Source organism: Pipra filicauda, unplaced genomic scaffold (genome assembly GCF_003945595.2).
Source record: "Pipra filicauda isolate LSUMZ 115617 unplaced genomic scaffold, ASM394559v2 scaffold61_size3293851_pilon, whole genome shotgun sequence".
Lineage (NCBI taxonomy): Eukaryota > Metazoa > Chordata > Aves > Passeriformes > Pipridae > Pipra > Pipra filicauda.
The window spans coordinates 545846-561470 of record NW_024104776.1 but is presented as its reverse complement, the minus strand read 5'-3'; the positions used below and the strand labels follow the sequence as shown (position 1 = coordinate 561470).

The 15625-nt window shown below is 36.3% G+C and overlaps 1 protein-coding gene across 4 annotated transcripts in view; it reads right to left on the bottom strand.

Moving 5' to 3' along the window:
- NETO1 (neuropilin and tolloid like 1) overlaps nt 1-15625 on the bottom strand; it is a 79996-nt gene that overhangs the window by 17309 nt on the left and 47062 nt on the right. For 3 of the 4 annotated variants that reach the window (XR_005566098.1, XR_005566099.1, XM_027746063.2), the window contains exons 8-10: nt 4778-4891; nt 1944-2502; nt 734-808 (exon numbers count right to left, since the gene is read on the bottom strand). Coding sequence is in view for 1 of the 4 variants with exons in the window: in XM_027746063.2 (XP_027601864.1) it covers nt 748-808; nt 1944-2502; nt 4778-4891 (734 nt within the window). In the remaining 3 variants the exon portion in view is untranslated. Of the gene's footprint in view, nt 1-733; nt 823-1943; nt 2503-4777; nt 4892-15625 lie in introns of all 4 variants that reach the window. The other variant, XR_005566100.1, reaches the window with a different exon arrangement.

The following is a 15625-nucleotide window of genomic DNA, read 5'->3' as shown; positions in this document are numbered from 1 at the left end:
TTTCCCTGTAAAATTGCTTTATACATATATACACATAAAAATGTATATACACATATCTATGTTTATACATACACATATATAAATTGACAGACTAGCAGCTATCTATAAGTCTATTATAAACATCTGAGATTATGTTTATTGAGATTAAATGCTGATAAAAATGATGCAAAATTAAAAGTCTAGGAATAGACTCAAAAAACTGAGTTTAATTTGAAAACATTAACAACAGCGCTACAGAATCTCTAAATTTATCAGTACTACCACATACTCTTCCCCCAACACTTCACAAATCCTCCCCCAACATTTCACAAGGTTGAATGAATAAAATGAACCAAAGCCAGATAGTTCCACATCTTACTGACCTGAGTTAGATTGTCAAGTTTTATGTACTATTTCAAATACTGGGACTCTAAATTTTATTTTCATAAATAGTAATTAGGAAAAAAAGAAACAGAAGAGACATGCAAAGCACCTGACTTTATAAGGTGTTTGGAATGAAGATTGCATTTAGCTGGGGCTGATTATAGTACTGTCAAGAATAAGCAACTAAAAAATTTTACTTAGTTTGCAGTGTTAAAGCAGTCATCTGTCTTTCAGTTTTCTTAGAATTCAACCCTGGCTCTCTCCATACAAGGTGATATACAGTTTGAGACCTAATATGCATTTCAGAAAAATAACAAATGAAATGGAAAGCAACGGATGATTCAATTGCTGTATACATAAGTTTACTTACCTCAGGTTTGTCTCTTAGACCCTAGTTGTGTTGTACTCAGACTCATGTTTGCTTAGAGACCCAATGAGGCAGAACCTGGAATGTTATGGCTATTTCATTCAAAATAATAGTGTTTGCATAGAAAAGAAGAAATATATGCATATATATACTTAATAAACAGTACACTTTGATAATCTGACCAATATTCATGAATTTACACAGGCATGCAGTTAGATTAAAATAGTCAAATAACTTTTTTTTTTAAGAAATAGAAATGCCTTAATGTGCAAAGAAAATATGGAGGGCATGTAAACAGTCACAAGAAGTGCATAAATAATGCATGGAAGAGAAAACAAATATATATAAAAAAAGTTATGTGTGTTTTTTAAATATATTGTTCATAAATGTTTTTGCTTTTTTTCTTTTGCTTGTAAACTTTTAATCATTCATATTTACAGTCATTCAAAGTGCAATATACAGAAAAAATAGGTCTTTTATTAAAAATATCATGCTTGACTTTCCTTTTTTATTGATTAGAAAGATTCCTTTTAGCTTCATTCTTATATGTAAATATATGAGTTCACTATGGTGTCTCGTGTTCTAATTTGTCTATCTATCTTAAGTATGACAAAAATACTGTGATTAATAACGGAACGGATACATTAAAATTTGAAAATATTTTCATTCATTATATAAAAGTTAACATTTCATGATAAAAGGGGTTTCCTTACCCCAGGATTATGATCCTCATTCTTGTGTCATGCACCAAAATGGATGCATGTATTTTTTATTTATTGATGTATTGATTCAGAGATGGTTAGACCAACAGTGGATTATACTCAAGGCCACCTCAGTTACAAGGAAACCACATATATGTGGCTTTTCCAAAAACTAAATTTACACAATCTTCTTTGGTTTTTAAAAATTATACCTGTTCTCTGTTGACCTGTGTATGTATGCATGTGGATATGTGTAAAATAGTAAAAATAAAAGAGAGAAATAAAGTAGAAATGTAAAGCTGAGATACAGGATCCTTCAGGAACCAGGAGCAGAGATGAGAGAAAGAGAGACAGGAAGAGAAATAATGTAATAGTATGTACTATCAGCAAACAGAAATTTAAACACTAAGTAAAGAAGAAAAAAAATCCGACTTTACTGAATAAAGAGGGAATATGTTTGGCCAATCAAGTCCTTACAAAATAATCTTCATCAAAAATCTATTGATACTGACCGCTGAACAGATTTATCATGTCTGGACAGCCTGTGACTTGTGGTTGGTACCTCTTCAATTTCGTCTATCTCACACGCATCTGCAGCATCTTGTGAGTAGCTATGCTTCATGACAAGGATATTTCTCCTGTTCATGGGTTGAACGAGTGGTTTTACAGGCTGGGGTTGTATTTCTGTCAAGACAGAAGCATCTCTTGTGCTGAGGTTACTACGGCTGCCCTTAATGCTAGACACTTGTGATCCACAGTGATGGTCATGAATGCATTTTGAAGAGGATCTCCGCAGTTTATGATAATTTTCAAAGTCATCTGCAACATCAGCAAGGTCAGCTGTAGTCCCTGTCCCTCTGAGGGTGCATAACTCATAATGAGGAGGCTCAAACACCTCCTGGAACACATTTTGATCAAAGTCTGTTTTCCTTTGGACAAATTTTTTACGAGGCTGCTTGATCTGTACTATAATAGATATGACAATGAGGATGATCACAATGCAAGAAGTCACCCCAATTATAGTCCCACTGGTATTGGTAAGTTGGTCCAATAGGTTAGCTTTTCTTTTTTCTGTGTGATAGGAGGAAAAAAAAAAAAGGCATAGCATTAATTGCAGTTCAGGAATAAAAACAACCATGATGAGTTCACAGATTACTACAAAGCTGAACCTAGTATATGTCTGAGTTCACTTAATCAACCTCATCAACAAAAGAGAAAAGAGGAAGAAATCAGGTATTCATGAAAGCTAAATAAACAACACACAAGTCCTCTGTGTGCCTATTCACTTGGAAAGTCATTTGTTCAGGGTATATTGCAGGCTTAATTAATTGAAAGAATTATATATGTTCTTTTATAAAAAGCAACCACCGTAACAAGCAGATGGCTTCAGTGTAACCTCTGAACTCTATTTGCCTGCTAAAGCCCCCAAGACTGTTACAGATGTTCTCTTCATTATTTCTGTCCCTTCCAGTAAATATATGCAACTAGGACGTTAGGACCAATGGAAGAACAAGATTTTGCAGGATTTAAAAAGAAATTTCTCTTTGCATTGCAAACTGTGTTGAAGTCTTAATAATTGTGAGCTGACTGGGAATTTTGCAGCGCTCAAGGAAAAAGCTAAATCGGGAGAAAATAGAAAAGTTATTCAAACTGAGATTTGAGAAAGGAAAAAACCAAATTGGTGCAAGTTATTTCTTTTTTTTTTCTATTAATTTACAAAACTTTTCTGAACACCCATAAAAACACAAAAGCTGATCATGTCTACTACCCTTTACTCAGAGGCCTCTAATAGATTAGCCAGCAAATTGCATTGTGAATGATGATAAACAAAAATATGCAGTAAAATAACAAAAATAAAACCAGTTTCACCCTACTGTTGTGTATCTTCCTTTGTGATTTGCTTTCAAATGGCTGCAGGCACATGAGATGGTGACTGAGCCCTGTAGAAATTCCAGCTGAAAGCATTCTTATCTTTCTCTCTCAGGCATAGCAAGACTCGATAATTGTGATTAAGTTTACTGTAATTTTTCTTGGCAACCTAAAACATATCAAAGAACTTAACAAAAAGCCTTTGAAATGAAAGTTATTGGCACCAAAACAGCAACATCCATCTCTTCAGAATCTCCTGGATTCCAAAAATTAACTTTTCAGTACTCCCCATTGCCTACTCTTACCCAGTGTTTTTCTAACTGACTGACACAGACTCTGGAGAAAAAGCAGACTTAGAAAAAGCAGCACTGCAGCAAACAACCTTTTTGCTGGAATCAGCAAACCTCCTTTTCATAGTTAAAAAAAAAAAAAAAGAGAGGATAAACACACAAGACCCAATAAAAAGATACTTGGCAAAAGAAAGATGAAAATCATTCTGGAAATTAAAAGAGTGGTGAAGATTTTCTGTTTTCCGCTGTTCTGAAGAACTAGAGAATGAATAATTATTTCCCAATTGTATGTTTAGTTTCTTTGAAGAATATTATGCTATGCCACAGTTTGTGTTCTTTTGAAGTATGCTTTCATTTGTGTTTTGCCCTATTGCACTGCTTGTCAGGATTTTACAGGCTTCAGCAGACTTATGGGCTGACTGTTAATCCACCTCATTCTGAATTTTTTCTTGATTGGTTCCTAAATTTGGCATATCCCATGTTTCCAGGAACAAATCTGGATCGGGGGTGGGGGTGGGGATGGATGGGGGTGGGCAGGAGGGAAGCAAACTGTCTCCCAAGCCTGCAATGTAAGTTAGTTAAGCTCTTTTCCCTGAAGACAACACAGATGCTGACTTTTTTTTTCCAGAAACACAGCAATATGCAGAAACCGCTGCCAACACATGGTTAGGAACATCCCTCCCTCCCTATGAAACAGACATTACACCTGATTTCCTGTGCTTGTTCCTCACTCTTCAATTTCTTGCAGTGTAAATTCCACTTCACCTTGGCTTTTAAAACCACATGGTCTATTATGGGCATAGCATGCAGCTAAAAGACACCTGCTACCCATATGTTACTCCACTACAAAAGTACCTATGACAAAGGAACTGAAACAGTACTTTTAATTATACTTTAGAGTGTATGGAAAACAGAGACGAAGTGATCAGAAAGCCTCCCAGAAGCATATAGCCAGCCAGAAGGATGTAACCAATGCAACACGACACATCATGAATACAAACACTGAAAGTAAGATCCATCGGCATTTTTTAGCTCCCTTCATTTTCTCTATTGCTTGATGTATGCTCTTCCTGAATTACTCTTCCTGAGTTTTCATGAACTTGGCACATACTTAACAAGAAACTGAGGATCATTTGCTGAATCTCATGCAGTGTACATGATTTGACTTTTTCAATCCTTAACATTACCTTTGCAGTGGTTTTCATCCCAGGGATACACACAGTTCTGGAGTCCGTTGCAGACCAGTGTATTATTTATACACATATTACTGTGGCAAAAGAATGTGTTGGCTTCACAAGGGGCTAAAAACAAGAGAGAAAAAGCTGATATTAGGTAGCAAATCATTCAGCACTCCACAACACACACATCTAGGAGCGGTCATGTAATCTGTAATAGGAAAAAACTATACAACACAGGTTCCGTGAGCATAATAATTATTTGACATGCAGCATTGACAGCACTCAATTGACAGTCACACACTTTTTATTACTCTGTGGCAAGAGATTTTCAGTTTTGTCCAAGATGACTGGACTTTCCCTTAGCCTGATTATCATATCATCATCACTACCCATAGTAGTGGGTTGGCCCGTTGATTGGCCCATTGATGGGGCATCATTGATACGTTATCAACAATTTTCGCCACAGATGCAAAATACATCACCCTATGGGCTGCTAGGAAAAGAGTTAACTGCATCCCAGACAGATCTAGTGTATAGGAAATAATTTCTTTTAAAGTTTGTTGTTGAAACTCAAGCTTTGTAAGAAAACTTGTTTGACTTGAAGAAGTCACTTTAGGGCCCCTATAAATGATGCCTGAGCATTTATACACAGAGAAAGTAAAATTATTTTACAAAACCTTTTAGTCATGAGAAAGGCTACAGCTAAGAAGCACCACTTTGATCACAAGTATGAAGATCAATAAAAGCAGCAGTCTTCAGTGTCCCTGAAGCCCATGATCTAGAAGTTGCATGCAGATTAAAGCTGCAAGAAAAAGGCTTTACTGATGGCCATCTATTATTACTGTGAAGAAGCTGCTTGGAAGCCATCAGAAAAAATCATACATGCTTGCTAATCTGTGCTGTTTATGGAAGTGTTGTGAGATGATTAGGTGTTGGCATTGAGAAGCTACTACTCCAAAAGCATATGACACAGTAAAGATAAATTACTCCTCATATTTTTTTTATTAAAACCAAACCAGAAGACCTTCCTTCATTTAGAAGAGCTACAAACTTTATCAGTGTTAAATCAGTAAAAATTAACTCCTTATGTATTTTTTTAGTTTAAACAACCCAAAAGCATTATTGTAATTATTTTTAAGGGAAAGATAAAAAATAAACTAAGACTTAACTAACCAGAAAGGAGTTATGATGCTCATATTATTTATACTTCAAATTTGATGCTTCATAGCAATTATTCTCCTCTGCAACTTTAAAAGCAATTTCTGTGACAACATATATGCACAGTGCAGAGACTGGCTCAGAGCAGACAACTGCTTTAGTGATTTGCAAACTAAGGACAGCACAAAGTATTTATATTGTAGAACTTAACGACTCCATATATCATGACAAGAAATCCACTCTTCAATAAGTGTTTAAGTTCAGATATCCATAACTCACTATAATGGCTTATTTGGAGCATTTATGGTCTGTTACATAAATAGTAAATGCCATCAAAATCAAAGTGTACACCTCAAATATGCAACTGTTCACTCAGATATAACAGTATATATATACTATATGACTTAGCCAATGCTGAAGACATCAACCAGCCTGCTTCTGTTCACTGTTCATTTTTTTTTTTTAAGTCTGGTATACCATCCCCTAAGCTGCAGTGAGCCTGATGAGGTTGTAAGTTTGTTACAGAAAGGATTCTACTTTAGAATGGACAGAAAGAACAAAACAGCATGTGCATATAGAAAGGGAGGGTACTTTGGGACAGTCCTTATCTATCTGTTGCTGTCATTTGGGGACAGTGAGGTCTGAACCTGGAGGATATTGTGTCACATCATGATGCAATACCTCATATAGGTAACACATCAGAGGCATAATCATCCTTCCACACTCTAGCTGTTTCCAGGTGAGGAACTTTTGGGACTGGTTCTTTCCAACATGCAGAAAGAGTCTCACTGTCTACTCTAAGCAAAAGAGCTGAAGCAGAGGAAGAGAATTATGGAAAAGAGAAACCTACGAAAATCTAAAGAGCTACCCATTCAAAATCATGGTAATAGGTAGGAAGTGTGCAAGAAAATAAGACCTGAATGGAGAAAGTACAAAGAGTGACACAGGAACAAGAGAAGAAAAAACCAAAGACAAACCAACCAAAAAACCAACCAACCAAACAAAGAGGAGAAACAAAAACCCAAACAAACTAACAAAAAACACAAACTGCAAGATTAGGATAGCTTCTGATAATAAAGCCACAAAGAAGAAAAAAAAAAAAACAAAACAACATTCAGAGTGGCATGAAGGACCTTAGAAGTGAAATGGGGGAACAGAGTACGGTGTCTGAGCAGGCAGAACCACCTAGATGTCTATGACTTTAAAATCAGTCTGATTTAATCCTAAATGCAACTTCAAAGAAAGGATTAATAGTGAAAAAAACAAATCCCAAAAGAAAACAGAGTAATTTAAAGGAAGAAAGGGCAGTTGTGCAAGGCAGAAATAAAGGAATTCAGAATTGGTAAGTAGAAAAGGAGAACTAAAGGCAGGTAGGTAGGAAGTGAAAGGAAGAGGAAGAAGAGGAAGAAAGAGATAACTGTATAGGAAAAGAAGATGTCAATTAAGGCATTCTACACTGAAAGGAACAGCAAGATCAAATGAAAAATATTAGGAAATGTTTTGGAAATTAGAGAAAAATTAAGGGCAATAAGAAAGACCTTTTCTACAGATTTAAGAAGAAGGAGTAATTATGCAAAGAGATAGCAGGGAGATCTGGAAAGGTAAGAGAAAGGAAGAAAAAGGAATGAAAATTTCAATTTTTCTAAATTGTACTGTTGAACTGTGGAGGAACAAAATGGTATGTGAATAAATGTCAAAACAAGATAAATAGTGATGCAAAGCAATTTCAGACCAGGTACAGAAAACTTAACAGGAAAGAAACACAAATGTAAGATTCAGAAAACTAATGACAAACAGCTCCCTCTTTTTCATATTTATAAAAGTAGTATAGTCAAGTTCTCTCTGTGGTCCCAAGAACCTGGATTGATTAAGATTGTCAGGAGGTTAGGGTTAGGGTTAGGGCTAGGGTCATATTTTCTCCACTCTACTTAAGGCTTTTTGCTGGAATGAATGAAAGCATCGAGGGAAACTGAAAACTTGTTGGTCCCATTGTACATTGGAGGAATTAGTTTCCTTGCCCTTGAAAAGGCACAGCAATGAGGTCTTGGGATGTTGTATCAAAGACATTCTAGTAATAGCAAAAAGATAAATGAACAAATAGTAAACAAGTTTCTTTTATAGCAAGATATATCTGGTCCTGATGCTTTTCTGTAGCTGTTAGAGAACTCAGGACGGGAGTGGAATCAAGCAGTCAAGGTATGTGACATCAAGCTTGTGGAATTTTTTCACAAAAGGAAGCCCCCACTATCATTAACTTCAACTAGATTAAACAACACAAGCATCTCCACACAGCAGGAGCCGTGCTCTATCACTCTCTGGTTTTCCCCATGACTATATAAATGCCCTTTATATGAGAGAGCAGCAGGAACAGAGAAAGCTCACTCAAGCAAGGAGCCAAGTGAGAGTTATTGGGTCATGATTAGTGGAAAGCCCAGTGTCAGCCCACAGCTACTAATATTGTACTTTGTGTCTGGACTACTTGATCATGGTCAAGGAGTCAACAAAATCTTTAGGCAGCTGGAAACAGCCTCACATTCACGGGCCCTGGTCTTTATGGGGATTTTAACCCTGTGGAGGGCAACACAGCAGGGCACAAGCAATCCAGGAAGCTTCCAGAGTGCACTGATAGCTTCCTGACATAGGTAATTGGAGAGATGATGAAGGTAGCTCTGCTGTGCCTCATACTCATAAAGAAGAACCAAGCAAGGATGTGAATGTCAAGAGCAGCCCTGGTTGCAGTGAGTATGAGATGGTGAAGTTCAGGATGCTGCAAAGAGGGAATAAGTTGGCTAATATTACTGTGAAGCCACTCTTGATTTTCTCTTTAAAGTCATGTTGATCGGGGCCTCAACACACTGAACAGAAATGAATGTCAAACAGATCAACAAAAGGAAATGCAAAGTCCTGTCTCTGGGAAAGAATAACTTCATGCACTAGTACATGTTGGGGACTGACTGTCTGGAAAGGAAGTTTGCAGAATAGGTTCTGTTATGCAATAAGGTGACCATGGGCCAGCATTGTGCCCTTGTGGCAAAGAATGCCATCAGTATGCTGGGCTGCATTAGAAACAGAATTGTCAGCAGGTTGAGAGATATGATCCTTCCCCTCTAAGGCTGGAGACATCAGACATGTGAAGAGAGGCTGAGAGACCTCAGACTGTTCAACCTGAAGAAGAGAAGGCTCATGCAGGCTCTTGTCCATGCATACAAATACCCAATGGGAGGGAGTAAAGAAGACAGAATCAAGTTCTTCTCAGCAATGTCCAATGACAAGACAAGAAGCAAGAAGCACTTAATTAAACATAGGCAAGTCCCTTTAAAATCCAAGAACAAACTTCTATTTTGAGGCTGGTCAGACAGTATGCACGAGCTTGTTTACCAGAGAGGTTGTTGTGGAGTCTCCATCATTGAAGATAATAAAAACACAACTGGATGCAACCTGCTGTAACTGACCCTGCTTTGAGCAGAAGGATTGGACTAGACCACATCCTGGAGTCCCTTCCAACCCCTCCATGACTCTTTGAAAAAAGTGACTTCATAATTAGATTAAAAGTAACAGCTGGGAACACACAATTATATAATTTCTCCTGTGACCCAAAGCTGCCTTGCGTCAAACTCTGACAAGATACTGGCCTAGAAATAGGTGAGATAGCATATTCAGCACAATGAAGAATTCACAATGATTATAACAAAAGTGAGCAAATTGGAACCACACATATAAATCTATCTGATGTGTTTTAATAAATTTAGACCTCTGATAAATTTTTACTGTATGAAAACACTACAGTCTAAATTAAATCACTAATTAAAGAAAAAATATTATTAAAGATTCTTTTTCTAGTTTGGATTTGAACTGATAATTATTTTTATATAAAATTACAGTTTGTATAAAATCATGTACACAATGAAGAACTTCAAAAGTTTTCATTCTATTTTTCATGATGATATTTTCTTTTTATGAATATGGGTGCTATAAGAACACCTTGTATCTTAATATACAAACAAATTTTATAGTTATTGAATTCATTATAATGTAACATTATCTTCTTTGCAACGAGTATTTATATTGAACACAAGATGGTGCCCTTATCCTAGACGATATATAAGTGAGTTACCAGGAATAAAAATGATATTCCATTCTTTTTCAGATTTAGGAAATGTGCACTTAAAAAACCACAACTATAATAATAAAAATACTGTTTCTATTATTGGTCATATAAATATATTTTGTTTCTAGTACAAATTAGGAGATTGTTATATTATTCATATTTCCATAAGGTTACCATCACAGCATTCAAAAAAAGCTTGTGTTTGCTACTGCTTTTCAAATTCATAAACACTGAACCAATGTAGTTGTCTATATTTTCTTACTATGGGAAGCTTTTAGAAATGCACGTGTCCATATACTTTTTCATTTATTAATCCAAAATGAATATTTTAATCCTGAATAGCCCTAAGGCAGAGAACAATGAAGTGTATTAGTAGTTCTTCAATGTGCCATTTTAACAAAGCAAGATGAAATAAAAGAAGTCATAGTTTATATTTAAAAATATAATTATACTACTTTCACTCAGACACTAAAATAAATAATCACGAGTAATGCATTCCAGTTTGTACTATAAAACGAAAATATTTAGAAAGCGGTAGAGAAATTAAATATTCCATGTTATTAAAGATTATTATACTATTGTGATTTTATCACATTAATAGCAAAATACATTGCTTTGTGCATTGAGCATAATTTTATTGGGTATTTCAGGTTACTTTGGATATAAAATACAAACATGGCCAGGTCAAAACATTTTTACAAGATGGAGTTAATAGCAGAATTGTTATGGAACTCGTGTGAAGCCTGGCTGTTCCACTTCAGTGCAGTGCTTTCCCCAGTGTATTTACACCATTTCTTACCACCGTACAGCATTAGTGCAACTCCTTTGCTTCTGGAGTGTGAACTAGACCTGAGTAACCTAGCTTGGGTGCCTATGTCATCCTTCATTGTACTATGTGGATTTACCCTTTAAGCCTGTTTCAAGGCAGGGATTTCAGGCCAGGACTCGATAATCTTAGACAAACGTCCTACACCACTTGCTATTTTTAGTCTTATCCCTCTTCCCCCCCTTCCCTTCTTGTCATAACATTTTTGAGAGGTCTTACTTCTTCCTAAGGGTAAATGGGAAAAATCTGAAATTTTAACAATGGTTAGATGTAAAAAACATTTTACACTGAAGTCGTTAGACATTTCACACCTACTCCTCATCTACTCAAGACAGCTCATTGCATCATGCTCTGCATGTGAATTCTTTAAGTACAGATCATTTGGATTTTTCTATTGTTCAGTCCTGAAATATAGGGCTTTCTTTCCTCCACAAGAGGAAGAAAAATTAAATTCTTCAAATGTTCCTTGACTCATCCTTGAAAAAGAGGAAGAAGTTTTCTAGCAGCCTTTTCAAGGAAAAATTCATCAGTCATACTGAGTGACTGTTTCAGTTGACTTATTAAAATTATAAAAATATTAAGCTGGTTTTAGTACTGTACACTACAAGTATATCATCTAAAGTAAAATTATTGTCTTTTCATTTGCCATCAATGAAATAAAAAAAAGTTATTAAAACACAGAAACTTGACAATGAAATGTGCTTAATACTAAATGTTATTTCTCAGTCATCTTCAGACAGGTCTGTTCAAGATAAATGTAACTTTTATGGATAGTTGATACCAGATACACATTGATAATCTTGTCTTTAAAAAAAATCTACATGTGGTTTCACGCGTTCTTGTTTGTTTGGGAGTGGGGTTGTGGGTTTTGGGTTTGGTTTGGTTTTGGTTACGGTTTTTTCGTTGTTTCATTTGTTGTGGGGGTTTTTTGTTTTGGTTTTGTTTGGTTTTATTTGGTTTTTAGTTTTGGTTTTTCTGGGGGTTTTTTTGTTTTGGTTGGTTGGTTGGGTTTTGGTTGGTTTTATTTTTTTCCTATAAAAGCTCACCAGAGAATGGCAGCTCAGGAGTATGTGCTCAGAGGTCCAGTCTGTGTTCAGTTTATACACTCTAGGCACCACAAACATTTTTTTGTTCAGGGTCAGAGAGTCACTGGGATGCTTAGCCAGGGAGGGTTTTTTACCAGAGATAACTGCAAACAGCACAGAAGGGAAGAAAATCACAGATGAGTGCTCATCAGGAAGGAGGCAATCCCAGTGGTTTTTTTTTTAATGTATTAGTGCAGAAGCAGAGACCAAAATCAGCAAAGCTGCAATCTGTTTATATTCCTAAGTCTTTGCAAAGGGAAACTGCCTGTTCACGTGTTGCACTTCATAGAATCATAGAATCAATCGAGTTGGAAAAGACCTCCAAGATCATCAAGTCCAACCCTTGATCCAACATCGCCATGGTTACTAGACCATGGCACTGAGTGCCACATCCAGTCTCATCTTAAAAACCTTCAGGGATGGTGAATCCAACACCTCCTTGGGCAGCCCATTCCAGTGTCTGATTACTCTCTCTGTAAAGAATTTCTTCCTACCATCCAACCTAAACCTCCCCTGGTACAGCTTAAGACTGTGCCCTCTTGTCCTGCTGCTGGTTGCTTGAGAGGAGATCAATGCCCACCTAGCTTATCACCTTGTTGTTCTCTTTTTCAGTAGTTCCCTTAGCTTTACCACAATAAACACAGTCCTTAACACTGCATACCTGAAGTCCCTTTTCCCCATCACCCGCGCTGGGTGATCACCTTCAAGTCTGTAAACAAGGACTTGGGTGCTCTTATTTGATAAAGCTGCTCACTACTCCCCTGACAATGACCTTAGATTTCTATCCAATACGGGTTTTGTTATTAAAAATAAAATAGGAATGATAGAACTTGTGCTCCATTAGAAAAGTCACACATGACAGGGCTTTAAAAACAGGCTTAGAGCTTAAAGGGAGAATAAAATAAGAGAAGGAATGATGTTCTTCTGGACTGGGGTTTCTGGTGCAGGATTATGGGCAGAGGAGGAAGCAGTGCTACCAAAGAGCAGTCAGAGGTGAGAGAGCAAACGTCTTGCCTGCTGTTCATACAGAGGGTTTTTCTCTTATCCCGTATGCTCTGGTTCTACAAACCTTCTTTTAGGCTAAAGTGTAGGTGTGTCTGCTGAGGAACAGCTCTTTGAAGAAGCTGTAGGTGTAGCACGTCTGTCATTAATCAGGCTGGAGATCACTCTCCAATCATGGAAAATGAAATGAACAGTTAGTCAGTGGGTAAAAAAACAAAGACTCATTTTTCAAGTCTCCTTACCAGATGAACAGACACCTTTTGGTGACACCAGCTTTCTTGTTTTCTTTTTTTTCTCATTCTTATATTAATTTATTGGATATTTAAAATCTAGTGTAGATAGTGACTACCATACATAAAAATATGATTATACTTAGAAGATATTTTAAATATTAAAAAGGTAAGGACATAAGCAGAAAAAAATCCCATAATGACAGTTGGAATAACTAATAACGCTGATAATGAAATATCAGATCATCTCTATAAATTATCACCTATTAAAAATTAATTGGTTATTAAGTGTTACTTAGAGCTCTACTACTATCTTGATGACGTGAAAATCATTCCTGATTTTCTGGCATAGGAAACCTCATGCATTATATATGCCTTTCTTTCAGACATATTTATAGCACTGCTGATCTGAAAGTATCATTGCTGGTGGTTTGGAAACTTGTAAGACCACTTTTCAGATGCCAGTAAAAAATGCATACATATTTGGAGCACATGATCAAAACATGAAAATAATCATATAAGAAATCTCTTTAAGACTTCTCTATTCTACACAAATGTTACATCCCCAGGAAATGGCTCTATAACAAGAATTAACACTGAACAGACTTATACTGAAAGAAAATGTTGCTCAGGTTCAGTAGCCTGTTTTCAAAAAATAGCACTTTGAGTTCACAGAGCCTTGTGTAAGGGAAGAGTCACAGTCTCAACAGCTTAGTTCCACCCTAAGGAGAGGAACTTGGGGAGCAACAGATCACAACATCTCCTGGTCATTCTGACAAGAACAGTACTGGAATTCTACTTTTGCACTCTTTGCCCTGCACATAACCGCAACATAAATGTAATCTTCTATTTTTTTCCTTTCTCAGCTCTAGATTAACAATATACAATTTTTCATCTTTGTCCCCAAATAGAGACACAGGTGTCTGTTCCCTGATGCACATCTCCCTGAATGAGGTCTGACACTCCTTCTCTTCCATGCCGATGATCTAATTATTCCCACATGCTGCTGAAAGATGTTGCAGTTTACATGCTATGAGATGTGTCTCAGAGTGTGTCTCATTGACATCTGTTCTAGTTGACTTCTGACAGCCAGCACCAGCATGCAGCATAGGGCAGGACTTACAGACAACTGACATGACACAGAAAGTACCATCTGCATAACCTTTAAATCTTTAAAGTCAGTTTCCAGTATTACAATCACAGATGCAGTTTCTTCTATAATTTATGAGCAGGCTGTGAAGACGTATTTCAAAGAACAATTTAGCCTTTAATAATTTTTCAGCTTCTAGTGAGCAATGACTGTTCAGAGTGAATTTACAGAAAACACATCAGTATTTCGAATTTACCAGTCAGAATACCCTGCAGTATAAATTGTCATCTTCTTACAAGAATGGAGTAGCTCATAAGATGTAGCATGTCAGATAAATATATTAGGAATACTGTAAGAGAAAAAAAATCACTCATTTTTCCTTATTTTCTTTAAAATAGGAGAGATTTGCAAACACACACTTATTCAAACCTTCATTTCAAGTTAGTCATCACAGTGTTTCACTCTCCAGTTCTTTATATGCTGTGAACCTCCAGTGTCTATGCAGTTGTTTCTAAGGTAACAGATCAAGATGCCTTGTGAAAAAATGAATCAGATCTTGAATATTCAAGATATCTCCAGTTGCAGAAATGAGAAAGGACAGTATCATCTCAACTGAGGGTTCTCAATACCTTTTGGACCCTGACCTGATTTGCAGGCAAGAAAAATATAATCCATAAGGCTGCAAGTGTGAGAGTACAGTGGCTCATGCAGTTTCAGGCATGTAAACTGTCAGAAATTTTTAATCAGAGCCATAATTAAAGAATTAGGGAGGCTGTTCTAAACAGAGTCTCATTGCCTCATTGAAGGGTACACACACACAGAATGCAGATGAAGAATGTGTTTGGTAGGATTGAGCCTTCATTATAACCAATGACGGCTGCACAGAAATCTTTCTGTCAGATATGTGATGCACAAACCAAAAAACACATTAAAAATTAACATGAACCAGCATATGAAAATAAATGCATATACATCTTTCTCAAGAGATCAAATATGTACTATTTCCACCAAAGAAAACAAATTGATATCTTTCACAGGTCTTTCACAGGATTAGCTGGGTTAATCATTTTCAGTGAATGGAATTACTGGGTTTTGTTGAGGTTTTTTGCTGTTGGTTTGACTGTGTGTTTGTTTTCTTACCCTGGCTAGAACTACCTTTTTTTTATTTCAAAGCCTATTTTACTTATTATCTGAGTCCAGAATGCATATAAACATTTATATGCAAGTAAGGCACATAGAGAGAATATTAACTGAAATATGTAAGGTTTTTAGAAAGCTTTTGTTGCTACAAAAATGTAAATTCTTTGCCTAACAATCTCTGACATATATTTATTGATATGTGCACACACCCACGAACT